The sequence below is a fragment of the Monodelphis domestica genome, chromosome 1 (genome assembly GCF_027887165.1).
Source record: "Monodelphis domestica isolate mMonDom1 chromosome 1, mMonDom1.pri, whole genome shotgun sequence".
Taxonomy (NCBI): domain Eukaryota; kingdom Metazoa; phylum Chordata; class Mammalia; order Didelphimorphia; family Didelphidae; genus Monodelphis; species Monodelphis domestica.
In genome coordinates, this window is record NC_077227.1 from 662,226,360 (window position 1) to 662,239,531 (window position 13,172).

Sequence of the window (13,172 nt, forward strand, 5' to 3'; positions counted from 1 at the left end):
CAGAAAATAGATTCAAGGTAATCAGGGATTCAGGGGCAGTTAGCTCAGTGGATAGAGTGCTGGACTTAGAAGTCAGGAAGTATCATCTTCCTGAGTTTAAAAATGGATTCAGACACTTATCACCTATATGAATCTAAGAAAGTCACTTCACTCTTTCTCATTTTCCTCATGTGTAAAATGAACTGGAGAAGGAAGTGGAAAGCCAGTATCTTTTCTAAGAAAACCCCAAATAATATCATGAGTCAGACATGATTGAAACTACTCAAAAATAAGAACAACAAATCAGTGATTCACTAAAGAGACCTGGAAAAGGTGCTTGATTGAGACTTGAAGGAAACTAGGAATTACAGGAAAGTAAATAGGGAAATGTGCATTTTTTTGCTTAGTGAATAACCAAGGAGATATACAATGGACTTACATATGTCATTTAGCAAAGGGGTACAATGTGTAATAGATTGAAAAGGCAAGGAGGGAACAGGTTGTAAAGACCTTCAAATGTCTATCAGAAGTTTAATCTTTGATCCTATATGTCATGGGATATATCCAGAGTATATTGGGAAGATGGGTACCATGATCAGATCTAATTTTTAGGAAAATGATTTCAGAATTTGTATGGAAGATGTATTGGGATAGGAAGAGACTTGAAGCACAAAGGCTACTTAGGAGACTGTTGCAAGAATCCAGACACAGAGGTGATAACAACCCAAAATAAGATAGTATTTACGTGATTTGATAGAAGAGGACAGATGCAGAGATGTTGTAGAGGTAAAAATAGCAAGTTATTAGATATGTATAGTGAAGGTCAATGAAGAGTCAATGATGAAATCAAGATGGTGAAACTGGGTGACTGGAAACCAATATATATGCTTACTAGATTAGTTCTGCTGCTTCAGAATGACAGATCTGCAAGCTCCTCTTTGGCATAGGATTCCTACCCTGTTTATTCCTTTCCAGACTTTGAACTGGTTGGTGCTGGAGCTATCACCTTGTTGCATTCCTGAGGTCAGAACTACACATAGCTGCTGCTTCCTTCTTATTTTATTCCTTGTTCAGTAGGAGTCCATGCCTCACCCTTGAATGCTACCCCTTGGCACAAGTCCATTTCTCAGTCTATCTTGGATGTGTTATTTGGACCTGAGTAGAGAAGAATAGAGCTGTTAGTAGTAGTTATTTTCCACTATGGAGAAGGTAGCTCCTTCTTATGATGGTCTGACACTTTTTTTTTGTCCTTATTACATAGTCCAGGCCTATGTTAAAGTGTTCTATTTTGCTTTTCCTGTCCAGACCTGTTTCCTAGTCCTCAAAGCTCTCTGCTTTCTCCTTCTGGTTTCCTAGGCTAAAAAAATAATTCACTGTGATTTTTTATTCCTTGGATTTCCTGATTATGACTTATGACTTTCTAGTGTATTATCTAAATTTTCATAGAGTAGTCATAGGGGAGATTTGTGCTTCTACCTGCTGCTGCTCCACCATTTTGCTTCTGCCTTCAGATTCCTCCTATATTCAAGCCATTGTGCTAGATATTGTAGGCAAACATAAAGACCAAAAAATTAGTCCCTGCCGTCAAGGACCTTTTAGTCTTCAAGAGGTTTTTACAACATGCGTAAAGATGATTGAATAATTCATTTCAAGGAGGAACAACAAAAAATTGAGATCAGTAAAGGTGTCATGAAGGAATTGACACCTGAAGGAACTAAGGAGAAAGTTTGGGGATAATTAGTATGAAATTTTCTTGTAATCAACCTTGCATTAAAGGGAGTGACATGAAATATGACAGGTAAATTAAGTAGTATTCCAGTTATGGGGAGCTTTAAATGGGGGACTGAAGTTTTACCATTTTTTTCTTACAAATGATAGGGAGCCATTGAAGTCCTTTGAGTGGGAGTATGACACAAACAAATCTGTGTTTTAGAAATATTAATTATGGTAGTGGTGTAGGTGAGAGATGATGAGGGCCTGAATCTAGAGTAGAGATTGTGTGGATGAATGGAGAGAAGGGAATGGGCAAGAAAGATTTGGTGAAGGTAGGATTGAAAGGAATTATCAATAATAAGACATAGAGATATAAAAAATAAAGAATTGTCAATGATAATTTCTAGGTTATAAGTCTGATTTACTGAAGACATGGTAATTTCTTCAGCAGAAACTTAAAACCATAATGAGACATGTATTTTAGAAATACTGAATTGTTTCAGGTATGTTAATTTGTGATGTTTACAGGTAATTCAGGTACTGATTACTAGGAGGAAATTGATTTTGTAAACCTGAAATTAAAGGGAGATATTAGGATTTGATATGTTGATTAAAGACTCATTTGTGGGGCAGCTAGGTGGCTCAGTGAATAGGGTGCCAGGCCTGGAGTTAGGAGGCCCTGGTTCAAATGTGACCTTAGATTCTTTCTAGCTATATACCCTGTGCAAGTCACTGAACCCAGTGTTAGAGTTGTTACTAAGATAGAAAGTAACAGTTAAAAAAAAAAAGAAAGACTCTTCTGCTTAGAGATAATTCATTATAGGAGAACTGGCGAGATCAAGTTAGAATGTATAGAGAAACAAGAAATAATGGCCTAGGACATGGCCTGTAAGGGTTAAAATTAAGGTTGGACTAAATGTATAAAAATGTGATCTCCAAAAATATATTACTCAAGTCAGAATGACTTTTTATGGCAGTTTATTTACAAAAGGAGAAAGAGTGAAAGTAAGGGTAATGAGAGAGTAGAGTAGATAATTACTGTGGCCCAGTTCAAATCAGGCAGGGCTTCTGAGACCCCAGCACTGGGGGGTGGGGGGGGTCCAGAGGTAAACTAAGCAAGGGTTCCAGCCACGAATCCTTTTCCAAAATTGGGGCCTCTCTGGAGGCTTGACTTTCCAGAAAGTCAGGAAGGAAGTCAGCTTTTTCACTCACCTATGTGGTAGTTCAAAGGGAGAGATTCAAGAACAGTCTCACCAAATTCAGAGTCTCAGGCCCCGGAAGCAGATCCTTCACCAGCCTCCAACTTGAACACCAACTCCAAATGGAACTCAAATTCCAAAGAACTCCAAAGAACTGCCTCTCACAGGAAGTTGCAACTGCTTTTAAAGAGATTTCTTTGTGTCACTTCCTGTGCATTCCTTCCACTTTACATGAACCAATTGTAGCTTTAGCTTTGCTTAGGACTGCCCAAAGGGCAGTGAGTTGTTTCTGATTCATCATCCACTTTAGCACACTAGGGTCACAGACCTCTCCTACTTAAGGACAAAATGGGTTGTATATACTTCCAGTGATTAAATCTAAAAATAGGGGAGAGTCAACCCCATCTTTACACATGACCTTTGGAGTTACCTATTCTTGTTGGGAGAAGACTAAGAAGGAAGGTTCAGAGAGTTTCATGGAAGCAAAGTGAATATAGAGTATCCAGTGGAAGTCTACAATATTAATATGTTCAAAGAGATCAAATAGAATGAGGACTAAGAAAAGACTGTTAATTTAGCCCTTAAGAAATTGTTGATAGCCTTAAGAGAGTAGTTTAAAGCCAATCAAATATCTGACCAAAAACCATAAGTGGGAGGTGTGGAATGATATTCAAAGGAGGAAAAAAAAGGTATGAACAATTGTTTTTAGGGAATCGCAGGAACATATTAACACCTGGCCAAGGTTCTGAACATCCAAGAAAGAGCCAGTGGATAAGAAGAAAAGATCAAATGTTAGAAAAAGGCCTCGAAGTGATTGAGGGAACAAGCTCATTATAGAAGGGATCCAGCCTATCTGTTCATGGACTCTAGAGCTGAGGATGAAAGAGATGGGGATGATGTTGAAGATTATTGAGGTGATGGAGTAGGAGAGAGGTAGGAGATTATGATCTCCTAGGTGACTTTTTTTCAGTTAAAGGGGAGCCTAAGTCTTCTCATTTTACTACTAATAATCTTTACCTATCCTCCTTTATAAAATTTTGGAAAGGAGCTTATATTGCAAACCAGGATTGTCTCTGGTTTCTAGATCTCTCCATTTGAAAAGAAGATCAAATGTTGGTTGACTGAGTTCTATCTAAGCTCTTTTAATTTCTTTATTGTGTTGATTGTTATACCCGAGCTTACAGTTCCACAGGAAATGGTAATAGTATGTGACACAGATGGTAATGGTTTTCTCCATTATCTATTTTCCAGTGTTTTGGAACTGTAACTTTTTTGAATAAGTTGAACTGAAGTTGTTTTAATTACATCTTCATTTAATTATAAGTCTTCATTTCATCTTTATTTTATTTTTCTTTTAAACCTTTACCTTCCTTCTTAGAATCAATTTAACTCTAAGGCAGAACAGTGGTAAGGGCTAGGCAATGGGGGTTAAGTGACTTCCCCAGGATCACACAGCTGGGAAGTGTCTGAGGCCAGAATTGAACCCAGGACCTCCCATCTTGGGGTCTGACTCTTAATCCACTGAACCGCCCAGCTGCCCCCTCATCTTTTTGATATTGGTATTGACTTCGATATTTGTTCTAAGAAGTTGATGATTTGTTTATACAGAGACATAATTCAGAAACGACTTCTGTATTAGTAACTAGTTTTTGTCTAAGGTTGTTTTTGCCTTTCTTTTTATAACCTCAGAGCTTAACACAGTGCTTGGCATGTAGTAAGCATTTAAAAGATCCTTTTGACTTGATTTCATGTATAAGAAAATAGTTGTGTAATCTAGGGATAGTCATATAATCTCAGTATTTGTATCTTCATCTATAGAGTAATTGATACTAATTTTATGTCAACTCTTGAGTTATTGTCTAGATTAAATGAAATAATAAGTGTACAGTGCTTTGCAAATATTAACAAATCACGTGTTATTATTAGCTTATTTAATTTTTTTGTGATGCTGTTTTGTTTGTTTGATGTTTGTTATATGTTATATTTACCACTTAACTTTAACGTCTTCTTGGAAGTAAATGTGAATGATGTATAGGCCTGAGGCTTCTGTGTCATTCGCAAATCACGACTCTCCTTTTTGTTGCTCCTGAGCCATATTTTCCAATTCATTTTTTTCATTACTTTCTTATGCCCAAATTTCTGCTAAAAGTACTGCATTTTAAATTATACTTAATTTGGAGAATATTTTTACATTTTATTTAATTCTTCCAAAAATTTATCTTCCCATCTTCTGCATTAAATTTGAGAGCCAAAAATTGAAGTTATATTAAGAAGTTTTTTTGCCCATATTCATGTTGATCACATCTCATCCAGCAAGCATACAATTAAAAGTTTTCTTAATAATTTTTGATGAATGATAAATCCAAGTTTGCCAAATCCTCTAATTTCCTTTCCTAGGAGAATCAGGAAGCAAATATTACTTGTGGCTATAATTTTCCATTTCTTTTGTTATTATATGTATTAAAAATTTCAAAATTGACTTTACTCAGTTCCTTAAATAGTACATTGTTAGCCATTGTATAAGGATTTTAAATTTAGAAGATCTGGAGTTAATTTGGAACTATGCCTAAAGTGCTATAAAAAAATTTGTGTACTGCCACTACTTGGGCTGTACCTCAAAGAGATCAAAGGGGAAAAAAAGGACCTATATATGCAAAAATATTTATCAGCTCTTTTTTAGGTAGCAAAGAATTAGAAATTGAAAGCCCATAAATCAGGGAGTGGATGAAGAAGTTGTGGTATATGATTATGAGGAAATGTTATTGTACTACAAGAAATGACAAGCAGGATGCTTCCAGAAGAACATGAGAAAACTTTTATGAACTGATGCAAAGCGAAATAAACAGAACCAGGAAAACACTGTACACAGTAATAGGCATATTGTACAAAAATCAATTGTGAGTCACTTAGCTATTCTCAGCACTACAGTGATCCAAAACATTTCTATAGTATTTATGATAAAAAAATACTTTATACCTCCAGAGAAAGAACTGATGGAGTCTGAATACAGATTGAAACATGATTTTTTACTTTCTCTATTATTCTTTTTTTCTGCATTTTTTGGCAACATGGTTAACATAGAAATAGTTTGCTTGAATGCATGTTTATAATTTTTATCAAATAGTTATTTGCCTCCTGAAATCAGAGAGGGGAAGGAGGGAACGCAAAAAAAAAATGCTAAAAATTTTTGTTTACATATAATTGAGAAAAAAATAAAATAAAAATTCAATTAAAAAAGACTCATTAAATTTATACGTACATATAATTCTTTTAAAATAAAAGGTTTAAATATTCTCCTTTTCTCCTTTAAAACTTGCCAAATTTTAAGCTTGGATCTTACCAAATTGACAATGCCTTTGGTTTTCTAAATTAAAAAAAAAATGACTTTCACTTTTCATTTCTCTAAGGTCAAATACTTCATACTGATGTTGTCTACTTGCATTCGGGACAAGGATTTCGAGAGGCAGAGAAGATAAAAAGGCTTTTGCTGAATTTCGAGTATGAAAACATAACTTAATGGGTACTTTTTTAACTTATTCAACAAGGAAGACTCATAAAGTGATGAGTATGAAAGGGGGGGAAGAGACTTCATAAAATTGGAGAGAAGACATCACATAAAAAAAGTCTCAAGAGAGGATATTTGGGAACTGTAATAGATGATATTTTGAGGGTGTATATTGATGGATACTGGATAACTAATGGAACTAAAAGATAGTTATCTTCTTGTTTTGCCTAACCTCCTCCCTTATGTACCTCCTTCTACAGAAGCTTTTCAGCCTCCCCTCCCCCCTTCTTTAGTCTCCCTCAAATCACTCTGTGTGAGCTGTGAGGTTTCAATGAAATAGTTCTTAATCTTCCTTGTCAAGTAAGGGTTTATTGGGGGAGTGTAAAGGTGGAGGATAAGGTAAGAGGGTTGGAGGTTTCCCTATTGTCTACAGTGAATGTTAGGTTGGAGGATATTGAGAGAAAAGGCAATTCAGTTACTGGCATGAAACAGAACCAATCAGAGAGATATATGAGGACTACTGTCTTTCTTCTTCCTTCAGATCAGCTAGGCTACCTCCAACTTGATTTTCTCAAGTCCCAGAGATAAACAACCAGCTTCCTCCTTCAGGTCAGCCAGAAAGCCAAAAGACCTTCAGCTCAATTCAGCAGTTGGCTCTTGCCTCCAACTGTTTCTCAGTCACATTCCAAATGGAATCTTCATTTGACTGACAGATGATCCATCTCCAGCTTCTGTCCTTTTGCTGCATGCATGCCTCTTCCCCAGAACATTAGGGAGATATTTTTTGTATATTGAAGCTTTGTATTTAGTATTTAGTAGCTTATTCATTTCATTTTTTTATTAAACTTTTTTCATGTACTTATTAAAGAATAGACTCACTGTAACCAGAGCCGTGGGTAGAGACTATAGACGTTCTTTGAAAACATGGCTAGACATATGATTAGACATGAAGTTCCTGTGTGATTTTTGAATGCCTTGCTTCTTTTAAAAACCAAAAAAAGATACAAAAAACCCTTACTTTCCATCTTAGAATCAGTATTGTGGTTTGGTTCAAAGGTTGAAGAATATTAAGGGTTAGGCAATGAGAGTTAAGTGACTTGCCTAGCATCACAGCTAGGAAGTGATTGAAGCCAGATTTGAACCCAGTACCTCCCATGCCAAAGCCTGGCTCTCTGGTCACTTAGCTGTCACACATAACCTTTTTTTCTTGAGAGTTGTTCTTTTTGGGTAAATTTGACTATTATCAAGTATCATGTTAGACTTGATACTTGTTAGTCTTATGAGCACATGTCTTTTGTAGGAGAAATACTGTATACTACCACAGATATTACTACAGACATTTGGAAAATATATAAAGGGCAGAAAAAATTTTTAGAGTAACAGAATCTTTAGTTGAGAAGAGATCTTGTGAAATTATTTGGTCCATCACTTTATTGCCAGACTGGACCATTCTTGACAGATGAAAAATTTTCTTAGTAGTGTTAGGATCTCAATAGACACTGAACATTTGGATTTAATATGGAATTCTTGGATCAAGTGACATTTTTACCTCTCTGTTTAGGACCATTTAATATCATGTGATTTCAAACTAGTTTGGTGGCATTTTAATGATCATTTCTTTTAATGATGTCAAGTTTCTATGTCAAAAAGAAAACTAATTATCTTGGTAACTCGTGGCATGTGGATAGCAAGTTCTTTTTTCATCATTTTCCCTTACCATTTGGAGGAAAACTTTACTTGGACCATATCCCTTTCCTTTAACTATAATGAGATAAAACACAGGTTGCTAGGGTATATGCTAACATACAGGCATCCTTTAAAGAGTATCTTCTCTGGAACACATTTTCTAATTGCTGATTGTGAAGGTATGACCTTAGTTTGCTACTTTTATGAGACTTTTTTTTTTCTTTTTAAGCTGCAGCACTGTAGTGATTGGAAATGGGACTGCCTGCCGTGAAACAGAAGCTTACTTTGCAGACCTGATAATGAAAAAATATTTTGCACCACTTGATGTTGTTTACTGGTAAGGATGCTTTAAGATTTGTTTCAGAAAACATGTTGGTCATGGTTGTAACTTTATGGATACTTCTAACCTCTTTCTCCACTTTTTTTTTCATTTACCTTTTTTATTTGATTATTTTCTAAGGCAGAATTTCTTCTGAAGATATCAGTATTGCTGATAGTTGTTGTACTGAGTAATGTAATGAGGCCAAAAGTTTTTCCCAGAAGAGTGTGTAATGACAGGGGGTCTTATAACATTATCCCTTAGAATAGCTGAAAGTAGCCAAAAGTCAGAATTCCTTGAGCTTTATACAATTTAAGCCTAGAATTATCACAACTCCAAATGTAAATAAAGAGAGATTTGAGGAAATGTAGATTAATTGCTAGAACTACAAGTTTTGACTTGTGTGACTTTGACATACTTTATAATTTGACTAAAGTAATGTTTTAAAGAAGTCCTCTCATTCAATTTTCATTTGTCCTTTTATTAGATTTATTTGAATCAAGTTTACAGGCAAGCTTCAAAAGTCTTTAGACAGGACACAAACTGACAATTCATGTAACAGTATACACGCAATATGTATGTGAAATGAAGTGAGAAATAGATTTAAAGGATTAGATCTGATAGAGTGCCAGAAGAACAATGGATAGAATTTTACAATATTGTATAGGAGGCAGCAACAACAAACACTTCAGAGGAAAAGAAGAGCAAGAAAGCAAAGTGACTTTCTGATGATTCTTTAAAATAGCTGAAAAAGAAGGAAAGCAAAAGGTAAAGGATAAAGGCACAGATATACCCATCTGAATGCAGAATACTAGATAATAGCAAGGAGAGATAAGAAAGTTCTTTTAAATGAGTAGTGCAAAGAAATAGAAGAAAAGAATTAAATGGGAAAGTCAAGAGAGATATCAAAGGAATATTTCTTATAAAAACGGGTATGATAAAAGACAAAAAATATTGTAGAGACTTCATGGAAATAGAAGTCAAAAAGAGGTGGCAAAAATAATCAGAAAGATCTTTTAACATCACTAGTAACCATGATAGTAGGTTATTGAACTAGTGCCAAACAGCCTGGGAAATGAAGTCAAGTGGGCCCTGGGAAGCATTGTTTACAATTTCAGCTGAGCTATTTAAATTCCTAAAAGATGATCCTGAACATGCAGCACTCAAAAATACGTGAGCAAATTTGGAAGACTTGACTTTGGCTCTTGGATAAGAAAAGCTCAGTTTATATCCCAAACATAAAAAATGGCAATGCTAAAGAATGTTCAAATTACTGAACAGCTGCACTCATTTCACATGCCAGTAAGGTTATTCTCAAGATTCTTCAAATGAGGCTTTAGCAGTATGTGAACTGAGAATACCAGAAAAGCATGCTGGTTTTTGAAGAGGCATAGGAATTGAGACCAAATTGCCAGTATTCACTGGATTTTAGAGAATACAAAGGAGTTCCAGAAAGATATCTCCATCAATTGTCTACACTTAAGCCAACTATGGATCACAACCAAATGTAGAAAGGCCTCAAAGAGATGGGAGTACCAGGTCATCTTCCTTGTCTCCTGAGAAACCTGTATGCAGTCAAGAAGCGACATTTAGAATTGAGCATGGAACAAATTAGGTAAGGGAGCATGACAAGGTTGTATATAGTCATCTCATTTACATAACATATGTAGAGTACATCATGTGAAATGCCAGGCTGGTCAATAGAAAAGCCAAAATTAAGGTTGCTGAGAGAAATAATCAATAATTTTTGATATACAGACAATACATACAATGGCAGAAAGCAAAGAAAAATTAAGAAGCTTCTTGGTAAGAGTGAACGAGGAGAGTATAAAGTCTGACTTGAAACTCAACATCAAAAAAATTAACACCAATATCATTCAGTGATCATATGGTTGTGGAGAAAGTCTTGTAAGTAGAATACAAATTGGTGTAGTGTTTTTGAGCTAGTAATCTGTCAGTGCACTGTAAGAGTTATAGAAATTATTAAACTTTTTGACTCAATAATTCCATTAGTTGGAATGTCTTAAAAAATTATGAAAAGACAGAAGTTACTTATTAGTGATCTGTTTGGCAACATTATCTGTAGTCATGAATATCTGGGAACAGATATATGACTAACAATGAACAAAGTTTTAATGTGTAAATATGTTGGTGGTGTACTATAACACAATAGTGAATTAAACTATGTAAACTATTAAGAAATATCAAAATAATTTTTATTTTTGGTAAGAAGTTTATATTATATTTTTTGTTTACTGCATTTGAAAAATTTTCTCCATTCTTGTTAAGGATACAACGTTTTCCTTAGCATATTGTCAGAATTTCCATATTCTCTTTTTTGTTTTACTTTTTTTTTTGGAGAGGGGATAATAAAGTCTTCTTAAGAGCAGTATTAAAGATAAAGTGCTTTGAAATGTGAAACTAGTTCTCAGTATTTGCTCCTAGGGATTTGAGCCCTATTCGGAAGTAATTTTGTGTAGAAGTGCAACACATTAAATCTTCCAAAATACCAGGAATGAAAAAAAAATCTATATTTGATACATTAGTGACTAAAGTATTGACCAATTGGTGTAGTTATTTTCTCATTCAGTTACTGGTTCAGAAACATTAGGCGAATTAAATATTTTTTTTATTACCAAAGTAGATGATAATTTTTCTTTTTTTTCAATTCTTTAATTTTATCAATATTGTTACTTCTTCTAAAAGTCTAGATCTCAATATACCTATGCCTTATATTCTTTGTCTCACTTTGGTACCTTATCTCATTGAAATGATTCAGGTTTTTGAAAACTATGCCACATAAGTGGGATTTCTTTCATGCTTGAACACTTTAAATGTGATCTGAGTAATACACCATTTTTTTTTTTGAGGTCTGCTTTTCATAACTATGGAGAGAGGCTCTAATAATTGGTATGCTGGCTACTTGATGATGAATTAATTCTTGTTTCATGGCATTTCTTGTAAGAAATAATTAAAAAAGATTTTAAAAAAGCCCTTTAGTCACTAAAAATACTCAGAAATTGGCAATTAAGTATCTTATTTCAAAGAATATCAAGAAAGTCAGTTTATTAGATCTCAGAGAGTTACTTGAGAGTAAGGTAATAAGAAAACCAGAAAGATAGGAGTTTGCCAAGTTATGAAGGGCTTTAAAAGCTTTGTGGCTAAATGGATATAATGGTAGGCTTGCAGTCAGGAAGCCCTAAGTTCCTCAGCCTCAGATACTTACTGTGGCAAGTCACTTAAATTTTGTTTGCTTCAGATTCCTCATTTGTAAAATGGGGATAATAGTATCCACCTCTCATTGTTTTGAAGGTCAAATGAAACAATTATAAAGTGCCTGGCACATAGTAAGCATTATATAAATATTAGCTACTATTATTATCTGGAAGGTGATCTGAAACCACTATATTTATTGAATATGGGGAAAGGAAGTGATATGACTAGATTTGCTCCTTAGAAAGATCAGTTTGTCAGCTTTGTGGAAGATGAACTGGATGAAGTGGAGAGAAACTTGAAGTAGAGAGATCAAGAAATAGCCTGTTGTGGTAGTCCAGCTGTGAGTTGGTAACGGCATGTACCAGAGAGGCTACAGTGCCAGAGGAGAGAAGAGGGTATATGAAGAAAAAGTGGAATTCATAGGACATGGTAGATGATTAGTGAAAGGAGATGAGAAGGAGTGAGGAATCTAGGATGACACCTGGATTGAGAGGCTGGGAGTAGGAGATTATTGTTGTGATTCATAAAAATAGGGAAGCTTGGAATAAGGGAGGCTTTGGAAATAAAGATAATGGTTTAGTTTTGTTCATGTTGAGTTTTCCAGTAGTTCTAGTTGTCTAGTAGATAGAAATTTGAGACTAGAGATTAGGATAAAAGTTAAAGTTGGATAAAAATACATCTAAAAATCATCTGCATAGAGATAATAAGTGAATTTATTTGAGCTAATGAGAGAATCAATCTAGATAGTATAGAGAGAAAATAGAAGAGGGCCCAGGACAGAGCCTTGGCGGGGGGACACATTTAGTTAGTGGGTGTGATCTGAATAAAGATCCAGCAAAGGAAACTGAAAAATAATCTGTAGGATTAAAATTAATGTCCAATACTCCAAGTATTTTTTATAAAGTTTATTAATAATCACTTATATTAAAGGAATAAAAAGATAATTATCTAACAAAATGTAAGGCCATGTGAATAGAAACTCCAGCCACTCACCTCACATCACCTCCACCAAATGGGATCACAGGAAGAGAGTCTGAGATGCGGGGCTAGACAAAATTTATATCCTGCCTATGTCAATATGTAATCTGAGAAGAGTGGGATGCTGGGAATTGTAGTTCTGGGATTCACATTCCAATTATTCAGATCAGACATGTAGGGAAATCCGGAAAAAGCAGTTTCATGAAAACTTAGAAGAGAGCATTGAAAAAAGAGCTATAGAAGGAAGGAAATAAACATTTATTGAGCACCTACCATTGTTCTGTGCTAAGCACTTTACAGTTATGATCTCATTTGATCCTCAAAATATCCCTGAAAGGTAGGTGATGTGTAGAAATTAAATGATGACTTGCCTAGGGGCACATAGCTACTAAATCTGTGAGGGTGGATTTGAACTTGGGTCCTCCTGACTCCAGGCCTAAATCATCATGCCACCCACCTACCTCTAGATTGTGTTAAAAGACTACAGAGGGCATCAAGACAGATAAAGGTTGAGAAAAAGACATTCGATTTGTCAATTACTAGATTATTGGTGACTGGAGAGGATACTTTCAGTTGG

At 35.0% G+C, this 13,172-nt stretch overlaps 1 protein-coding gene across 3 annotated transcripts in view; it reads left to right on the forward strand.

Moving 5' to 3' along the window:
* Positions 1-13,172, forward strand: part of SRBD1 (S1 RNA binding domain 1) — a 355,867-nt gene that overhangs the window by 82,136 nt on the left and 260,559 nt on the right. For all 3 annotated transcript variants that reach the window (XM_056821193.1, XM_056821253.1, XM_056821129.1), the window contains exons 14-15: positions 6,299-6,389; positions 8,312-8,419. In XM_056821193.1, the coding sequence (XP_056677171.1) occupies positions 6,299-6,389; positions 8,312-8,419 (199 nt within the window). The remainder of the gene's footprint in view (positions 1-6,298; positions 6,390-8,311; positions 8,420-13,172) is intronic.